Source organism: Rhincodon typus, unplaced genomic scaffold, assembly GCF_021869965.1.
Source record: "Rhincodon typus isolate 14 unplaced genomic scaffold, sRhiTyp1.1 hic_rhity00000342, whole genome shotgun sequence".
Taxonomy (NCBI): Eukaryota; Metazoa; Chordata; class Chondrichthyes; order Orectolobiformes; family Rhincodontidae; genus Rhincodon; species Rhincodon typus.
In genome coordinates, this window is record NW_025965980.1 from 1452 (window position 1) to 11446 (window position 9995).

General features: G+C 47.9%; 1 protein-coding gene across 1 annotated transcript in view; it reads right to left on the reverse strand.

The window, feature by feature from the left end:
- LOC109924546 (tonsoku-like protein) overlaps nt 1-9995 on the reverse strand; it is a gene marked incomplete at its 3' end in the record, with an annotated part of 44239 nt that overhangs the window by 838 nt on the left and 33406 nt on the right. Inside the window, exons 6-7 of the mRNA XM_048621264.1 lie at nt 5667-5757; nt 3038-3186 (exon numbers count right to left, since the gene is read on the reverse strand). Coding sequence (XP_048477221.1) covers nt 3038-3186; nt 5667-5757 — 240 coding nt within the window. The remainder of the gene's footprint in view (nt 1-3037; nt 3187-5666; nt 5758-9995) is intronic.

The window sequence follows — 9995 nt, forward strand, 5'->3', positions numbered from 1 at the left end:
ACACACTGTCATTCCTCCCCCCTGCCCTCTGGCAGGTACTCCCACTCCGGAATAACACAGACCACACACTGTCATTCCAGTCAGAAACATGACCCAGGGACTTGTTGTCTCCAGGAGCCTCTACTTCCTGTTCCCATCTCCATGGTAACGCTGAGACCAATCCATGTCAACTTGCCAACCAATCAGCAACCTGCAGCATTAATCAATGCCACAAGGACATAGGAACAGAATTAGGCCATTCGGCCCATTGACTCTGCTCCACTGTTTGGGGAAGTGTCTCTAATCTAGGTAATGGTATATTTCTGATGGTACAGACTCAATGACCAATTGGTGTCTTCAGGGTAAGGCTGGTAGGTGTAGGGAATACTGGATGACCAGAGAAATTGAGGCTGTGGTGTAGAAAACGAAGGAAGCCTATGTAAGGTATACACAGCTGGGATCGAGTGACTCCCTAGAGGAGTATAAGGGCAGTAGGAGTATACTTAAGAAGGAAATCAGGAGGGCAAAAAGGGGACATGAGATAGTTTTGGCAAATAGAGTTTAGGAGAATCCAAAGAGATTTTACAAATACATTAAGGACAAAAGGGTAACAAGGGTGAGAATAGGACCCCTTAAAGATCAGCGAGGCCACCTGTGCATGGAGTTGAAGGAGATGAGGGAGATACTAAACGTGTATTTAGCATCAGTGTTTATTGTGGAGAAGGATATGGAAGAAAGAGAACATGGGGAAATAAATAGTGACACCTTGAAAAGAGTTCATATTACAGAGGAGGAGGTATTGGACATCTTAAAATGCATTCAGGTGGATAAATCCCCAGGACCTGATCAAATGTACTGTAGAACTGTGTGGGAAGCTGGGGAAGAGATTGCTGGGCCCTTTGCTGAGATACTTGTATCATTGATAGCCACTGGTGAGGTGTTGGAAGACCGGACATTGGCTAATGTGGTGCCACTATTTAAGAAAGGGGGTAAAGAAAAGCCAGGGAACTATAGACTGGTGAGCCTGACATTGGCGGTGGGCAAGTTGTTGGAGGGAATCCTGCGGGACAGGATTTACATGTATTTGGAAAGGCAAGGACGGATTAGGGATAGTCAACATGGCTTTGTGCGTGGGAAATCATTTCTCACTAACTTGATTGAGTTGTTTGAAGAAGTAACGAAGAGGATTGATGAGGGCAGAGTGGTGGATGTGATCTATATGGACTTCAGTAAGACATTCAACAAGGTTCCACATGGTAGACCGGTTAGCAAGGTTAGATCACATGGAATACAGGGAGAACTAGCTGTTTGGATACAGAACTGCTTGAAGGTAGAAGGCAGGGGGTGGTGGAGGAGGGTTGCTTTTCAGACTTAGAGGCCTGTGACAGTGGTGTGCCACAGGATCAGAGCTGGGTCCACTGCTTTTTGTCATTTATATAAATGATTTGGATGTGTTCATAGGAGATATGGTTAGTAAGTTTGCAGATGACACCAAAGTTGGAGGTGTAGTGGACAGTGAAAAGGGTTACCTCAGAGTGCAAATGGAACATTGATCAGATGGACCGATGGACTGAGCAATGGAAGACGGAATTTAATTTAGATAAACGTGAGGTGCTGTATTTTGAAAAGGCAAATCAGGGCAGGACTTATACACTTATTGGTAAGGTTCTGGGGAGTGTTGCTGAGCAAAGAGACCTTGGAGTGCAGGTTCATAATTCCTTGAAAGCAGAGTCACAGGTAGACAGGAAAGTGAAGGTGGTGTTTGATATGCTTACCGTTATTGGGCAGTGCATCGAGTATAGGAGTTGGGAGGTCATGTTGCAGCTGTACAAGGCATTGGTTAGGCCACTTTTGGAATACTGTGTCCAATTCTGGTCTCCCTGCTACAGGAAGGATGTTGTGAAACTTGGAAGGGTTCAGAAAAGATTTACAAGAATGTTGCCAGGGTTGGAGGGTTTGTTCTATAGGGAGAGGCTGAATAGGCTGGGTTATTTTCCCTGGAGTGTTGGAGGCTGAGGGGTGACCTTATAGAGGTTTTTAAAATCATGAGGGGCACGGATAGGGTGAATAGACAAGATCTTTTCCCCAGGGTGGGGGGGGGTCCAAAACTTAGAGGGCATAGGTTTAAGGTGAGAGGGGAAAGATTTAAAAGGGACCTAAGGGGCAACTTTTTCACGCAGAGGGTGGTGTGTGTATGGAATGAGCTGCCAGAGGAAGTGGTATAGGCTGGTACAATTACAACATTTAAAAAGCACCTGGATGGGTATATGATAGGAAGGGTTTAGGGGGATATGGGCCAAATGCTGGCAAATGGGACCAGATTAATTTAGGATATCTGGTTGACATGAATGATTGGACCAAAGGGTCTGTTTCTGTGCTGCACATCTCTATAACTGTATAACTTCATATCTGAACTAACCTTCCCCCCGTTCTAAATTTTTTTAAAATTTAATGAGATCATGGCTGATCTGATGACCATCAACTCCACTTTTCTGCCTTTTCCTCACAAACCTCAATTCCCCTTCTGGATTAAAACTCTGTCTGTCTCAGCCTTGAATATACTCGATGACCCAGCGTTGACAGCCGTCTGAGGTAAAGAATTCCACAGATTCACTCCCCCCTGAGAGAAGCGATTCCCTCTCCTCTCTCTCTCTCTTAAATGTTGTGGTGACTGTTTGAAGTTTGGGTAATTCTCACATTTATGCTGATCAGTGGAAAACACATGACTCCTCAGAAACACCTCTCCCATCAGGAAGATCCAAGTCCCACATTATTTAAAACTATCGCTTATGTTAAAACTTTGCTGCTGTCTGTGTTTTTAAAGATTTAGTTCCCAGGTCAATGGCATCACTGTTTGGGGTCATCCTTTATTGCCCCTTGTCTCTAATTGCCCCTTCAGATGGGGCCAGCCTCGAACCACTATGACCACCACCATCCTCGGTTTTTCTCTGTGTTTGGCCGCCCCAGGGCAAGCTCGGAGTTGAGAGTCAGAGGCAGCAGCGTTGGGCTGAGGTGTTACATCTGCTTTAGCTACCGTTCTAGCCCTAGGCTGAGCTACCTTCCCGTGGAGATGCTCCTTGTCTGCCTGTGAAAACGTTCCCCCAGCGATTTCCTCTTTCAACGAGAGGAATTCTGTGAGTGGAGACACGATATCAGAAAGCAGCCAATTGTCTTCACTGCTGCTGGTCCCATCGCTGTCAGAGGAGCCTAAGAATTAAAAGAAAAACAGAACATTCATTTCACACCGTCTTTCCAAACACTGAAAGCAACAGCAGCTCACAGCTTCTGCCTCCAAACCTCACTACTGTTTGCATCTCTCTGTAATATCCAAGCAAGTTTTGTTCCTCTTTAACTCGTCCTCCTGTTGCTCACCTCAGAATACACTCCCTGGTGCAATAGTTCTTCTATTGTTTCTTGCCTCGAACTAAATAGATTCTCCCCTTGACCCCTCCACCCCCATGGGTCGTCCCTCTCTCTCTCGAGCATTCTGATCACCTCCTTTATTAACGCTGCCACACCTCCCCATTCCCTCCTTTCGTGAACACCTTGTATCCAGGAATATTTAACCCCAGCACCTGCCCATCTCGGAGCCAGGGCTCTGTTACTGGAATTTGACAGGACCACCCAGTCTGCCCCTCACTGATTAATCGCTCAGAGTGCATACATTCACCCATGGGCACAGTAACACCATGTAGACATTGTTACACTCCCCCTATCTCTGAGCCCATGGATCTCCTGCTCTCGTTATCCCTCATTTCTCGGAGTACCTTACTGGAATGTAATCTCTTGGTTCGCAAACCTCTCAAATCACATGTGCCCCCACAAGGAGCAGATTCCCAGCTCCGTTTTCAGTGCTATCCTCCTGACCTGATCAGCCCCTTCCCCCAGGGCCGCTCCCAGGAGTATGATCACGGTAGGCCATTCGGCCCTCCATGCCTGTTCCACCAATCACAGCTGGTCTGATAGTGGTCTGGCTTCCATTTTCTCTTCAATCTCCCTCCCTCCTGCACAATCCCTGCAGACACACATTCCTCTGCGTCCTCCCATTTCCACAGCTCACTTGCACTGAGTTCCAGGAGTGACCTGATCTTCCACCTTTGGAGGTCCCTGCTTTCTCATTTCCAACTGGATTCCTGAATTCTGGCTGCAGGAAGAGATCTGTCTTTCTGTCTCAGTCATTGGTGCCAATGTGGACCGTGATGCTGTCGGTTCACCATCTCCTCACCAGCTTCTCTGAAGGCCTGTCTCACCAGGATGCCATCACCCTGTCCTGGACTCTTACCTGCCTCTATAGACATCCTTCCTTTGTTCATGGGACATGACTGTCACTGATAGGGCCATTCATTGACCCTTCAACTGTCTCACACAGCTACTGCAGGGGGCAGTTGAGAGCCATACACATTGCTGTGGGCCTGGAGTCACATGTAGGCCAGACCAGGTAAGGATGGCAGTTTCCTTCCCTAAAGGACATTAGTGAACCAGAGGGGTTTTACCGACAATTGGCAACAGCCACCATGAGTCTGGGCTTTAATTCCAGAAGATAAGACTTGGTCTCCACAAGGACTGTGCGATGGTCACTCTTACCGATACTGTCATGGACAGATGTATCTGCAGTCGGCAGATTGGTGAGGATGAGGTCAAGTATGTTTTTCCCTCTTGTTGGTTCCCTCACCACCTGCCGCAGACCCAGTCTAGCAGCTATGTCCTTTAGGACCCGACCAGCTCGATCAGTAGTACTGCTGCTGAGCCACTCTTGGTGGTGGACATTGAAATCCCCCACCCAGAGTACATTTTGTGCCCTTGTCATCTTCAGTGCTTCCTCCAAGTGTTGCTCAACATGAAGGAGTACCGATTCACCAGCTGAGGGAGGACGGTACGTGGTAATCAGCAGGAGGTTTCCTTCCCCACGTTTAACCTGAAGCCACGAGACTTCATGGGGGTCTGGAGTCAATGCTGAGGACTCCCAGAGTAACTCCCTCCCGACTGTATCCCACTGTGTCGCCACCTCTGCTGGGTCTGTCCTGCTGGTGGGACAGGACATATCCAGGGATGGTGATGGTGGTGTGTGGGACATTGTTTGTAAGGTATGATTCTGTGAGTATGACTGTGTCAGGCTGTTGCTTGACTAGTCTGCGAGACAGCTCTCCCAACTTTGGCACTAACCCCCAGATGTTAGTGAAGAGGACTTTGCAGGGTCAGCTGATGGTCCATGCCATTTCATTCCTTTGTTAAGACTTGTTGGTAGTTTACTATCGCTGAGGGACCATTTACCACAGTCAATGTTTAATTCCAAGCTATTAAAAACTAAAATTTAAGATGGTAGGATTCAAACCCAGGAGTGTTCCCGGTATTGTCTGGGATTATTAATCCACAACACCATCATCCTGTCTGTTGTTTATTGATTCCTGGAGAATTCTCCTCTGATAAACCCACATTGATTGTCCCTGCTCTGTTTCCCCAAGAGACAGTGGTCCTCTCTTTGGGATCCCAGGGAGATTGGGAGTTTCTCTGGGAGAAGGAGGACCCGAGAGAGCCCAGAAACAAGAGGCCTCTTCCCCCTCCCGCTGCCCACTCCCCACCCCCACCCCATAACCCCCCAGACCAAACTCTGACCCTCTCAGTCATGTCGTAGTGTACATTCAGTGGAAAACCAACATCCAGGACATTTTCCAAAAAGTTTTACATACTCTCATGGTCCACCAGCTCATCCTTCAGCGAGAAACCGCACTTGGGGCTTCTAGGCCTTGCCCTGGTCTCCGTGGAAACAGATCCCTGCTCCTGCCAGAAGTAAGAGAGAAAGTTAATCCCATGAGTTGAAGGAAGAGGATTCGAACAGAATTACACTCCCATTGAACATAAAGTACAATAGCCAATGGTGATTGGGTTTATCAAACCTGAAGATACCTCCACCCTGACTAACAGTACTCATTGCTGGGAATGTTTGTGGGAGATGTCCATATTATTGTGCCTGTAAAAAGGAATGTTGCCTTTAAACAGGATCCCCAAGATTAAACCATTCACTTAACCAGGATTCCCGGCCTGAAACAGACTCAGCTAAAACCCAGGAAGAGGTTTTCTCCCACTGAGTGGTGCATTTCAAACATTCACCAACGATCGCAGGGATGAGAGAGCGTGGTTCCGGGAACAGACTGGACAAGAGGTATTCCTCAGAGAGGAGAATGGTGTAGAGAGATCCAAACGAGATATTTGAAATCAGTGAGGGATCCAGACACAGAGAGCAGAGAGAGAGAGAGAGAGAGAACACTGCTGCCTCACAGCGCCAGGGACCCAGGTTCAATTCCACCTTCGGGCGACTGTCTGTGTGGAGTTTGCACATTCTCCCCGTGTCTGTGTGGGTTTCCTCCGGGTGCTCCGGTTTCCTCCCACAGTCCAAAGATGTGCAGGTTAGGGTGGATTGGCCATGCTAAATTACCCGTAGTGTTCGGGGATGTGTAGGTTAGACATGGGGAGAATGCAGGGGTAAGGGGAATAAGTCAGGGTGGGATGCTCTTCAGAGGGGTGGTGTGGACTTGTTGGGCCGAATGGCCTGTTTCTGCACTGTAGGGATTCTATGGTGGAAGGATGGAGAATGAGAGAATACACAGATTGAGGGTGATTGGTAATTGATGGGGACACAGGGAGAAATGTTTTCATGCAGCGGGTGGTCAGGGTCATGGGCGAATGGTACTGGATGGGACACTCTTTCAGAGAGCTGGTCTAGACATGATGGGCCAAATGGCCTCTTCTGTGCTATCACAGTCCTGTGATCTGTGACTTCCAACTGAGGAGAACATGCGGCCCATCGAGCCTGTTCCACCATTCAATCTGATTGGGACTGATCTGTTTTGTACCTGAAAGGGTTCACTGACATCAGAAGATTAGCTCTGGCCATCAGGAAGAGGACTGAGGGTTTGTGCGGGTCTTTGAGATTTCCCGTTGTTCTAGTGCTATGTCACATTACCAGAAGTAATGTGAACTTCTTAATTCTATCCTAAGATCTCACAAAAGACCATCTTATGGCTCAGATGTAACTAGCTCTTAAATGCAGTATAATGAAGCTTCACTATCAGACCTTAATAGGGTCAGGAAACATAGGGGCTGAAGTAGGTCATTCGGGCCATCAAGTCTGCTCTGCCATTCAATAAAATCATGGTTGATCTCATCATCCACAATGTTCCTGCCTCTTCCCCCAAACCCCTGATCCCCTTATTGATTACAAATCTGTCTGTCTCAGCCTTTAATATACTCAATGACCCAGCTTTTACAACCCCTGTGGTAAATAATTCCACAGATTCACTCCCCTCTGAGAGAAGAAATTCCTCCTCATCTCTGTCTTAAATATTTAATATTTAATATAAATATTATTCTGAGATGATGTCCTCTGGCCCTAGACTCTCCCACAAGGAGAAACAACCTCTCCACATCTCCCCTGTCAAGGCCCCTAAGAATCCTATGTGTTTCAATAAGGTCACCTCTCAATCATCTAAACTCCAATGAATACAGACCCAACCTACTCAATGTCTTCTCATAAGTCTGTACCCATACCCTGGATCCACAGAGCGAACCATCGCTGGACTGTCTCCGATGCTACTCTATCTATCCTTAGAGCAGGGGTCCCACAGTATTCCAGCTGTGGTCTGACTAACACGTTAGATTTAGAGCCATCACCATCTCCACTATAGAAAAAGGCCCTTCAGCCCACTGAGTCTGTAAATCTCATTTTCCAGCCTTGCACAGTTTGAGCAAGGCTTTCCTACTTTTGTATTCCATTCCCTTGGAAATAAAGACCAACATTCCGTGTTCATTTACTATTGCAAGAGGTTGAGTACAGGAGCAGGGATGTGTTGTTGCAGCTACACAGGGCCTTGGTGAGACCACATCGAGAATATTGTGTGCAGTTTTGGTCTCCTTTTCTGAGGAAGGATGCTCTTGCTCTCGAGGGAGTGCAGCGAAGGTTTACCAGGCTGATTCTGGGGTTGATGGGACTGACGTATGAGGAGAGATTGACTCGATTGGGATTGTTTTTTCTAGAGTTCAGGCGAATGAAGGGGGGATCTCATAGAGACTTATAAAACTCTAACAGGACTGGACAGGGTAGATGCAGGGAGGATGTTCCCGATGGTGGGTGTGTCCAGAACCAGGGGGCACAGAGTGAGGATTCGGGGTAGACCGTTTAGGACGGAGATGAGGAGCATTTCTTCACCCAGAGAGTGGTGAACCTGTGGAATTCATTATCACAGGAAGTAGTTGATGCCAAAACATTGAATATATTCAAGAGGTGGCTAGATATAGCACTTGGGGCGAATGGCATCAAAGGTTATGGGGAGAAAGCGGGATTAGGCTATTGAGTTGGATGATCAGCCGTGATAGTGATGAATCGCAGAGCAGGCTCGAAGGGCTGAATGGCCTCTTCCTGCTCCTATCCTCTATGTTTCTATGTATGAGTGGGCCCAGCTTCTGCCTTAGATGTTGTAAAAGCATCTTTCTCCGTGTGGGATATCAGTAACTTCGAGAAGCACCAACCAGGAACACTGGGGGCAGTCACTCTGCCTATGCTCTTCCAGCTGGCACTGACCAGCAGATACTACACTGACCGAGGAGCAGATACCCCACCCCCATCTATACCAGTTAGCGCCTCAACTCCACGCACCCCGCCTTCCTCCATACCTCCAATAAAACATCCATCAGCCTCCATTTTGAAGATATCCCCCAGGCTGCCAGCGCTTTGAGGGGTGTGGGGTGGGGGTTGTTTGGGAGAGAATGCAGACTGTACAACCTGTCCTCACCATTTAACCATTTCAACCCCAAGAACGTTCCGGTGAATCTGTGCCACACTCTGTCTGTGAGTCACTGTCTCCTCCTGGAGGAACAAGGGCCCACTACTGAACCCAGTGACCCCTGACAGAACCTTTTTTTTTTGTTTTTGTTGGCGGGATGAATGTGTCGCTGACCAGGCCACATTTATTGTCCATCCCTAATTGCCCAGAAGGCAGTTCAGAGTCAACCACATTGCTGTGGGTCTGGAGTCACATGTAGGCCAGACCAGGTAAGGATGGCAGTTTCCTTCCCTAAAGGACATTAGTGAACCAGATGGGTTTTTCCAACAATCGGCAATTATTAGATTCTTAATTCCAGATATTTTTATTGAATTCAAATTCCACCACCTGCCGTGGCAGGATTTGAACCCGGGTCCCCAGAACATTATCCAGGTCACTGGATTAACAGTCCAGCGACAATACCACAAAGCCATGGCCTCCCCTGTAACAGGGCCTATTGCCTGACCAGAGCTTTCTCTAACTGAGGCCTCACATCCTCCCTTCACCTCCCAGCCTCTGATATGTAGGCTGCCATTCCTCTATGTTTCTTAAAATAATTTTTTGTACCTGTCCAACACATTTTAGTAACCTCTAAAGTAATTCCTGGGTTTAGAACATGGATCTCTCTGCTCCTCCAGCGCCTAATCTTCCTCCATTTCTGAAAAAATTGTGATTAATCTTTAATCGGACTGACAGGGATTTGATCTTAATCCTGGACGGTGAGGAATTGTCTTCCAGCCAGTCACTGGGAGGGATCAGGGCCTTCAGGCCTAATTGAACCAGACAGGCCACAGTTCAAAGGTCAGCCTTCACACCGTCCAACATTGCGGCTTCGATTTGGGTCAGTGCGGCTGGTTACTCTGGCAACAGCCACCTCCTGGGGCCTGTGGCCCGATCGTAGATAATCAACGTCAGCTAGAAATGAACAAGTGCTGATGCTGGAAATGTGGAGCAAATTCAGAGGGAGCTGATGGTTGAGAATTGTGGAGGTGAACATGCAGAGGGCCTGCAGAGTCATCAACACTTTCCCAGGACCCAATTAATGGCCTCACCCCGGGGGAGAGGTGGGAGGGGGATCTCCATCACCAGGAGTCTGTCACCGTGCTCACTGCATCCAGGGGTACAGGGTAGGCATGTTACCGTGGAGTCTGTCACCAGGGGTCTGTTACCATGTCCCCCGTTACCAGGGGTCTGTTACCA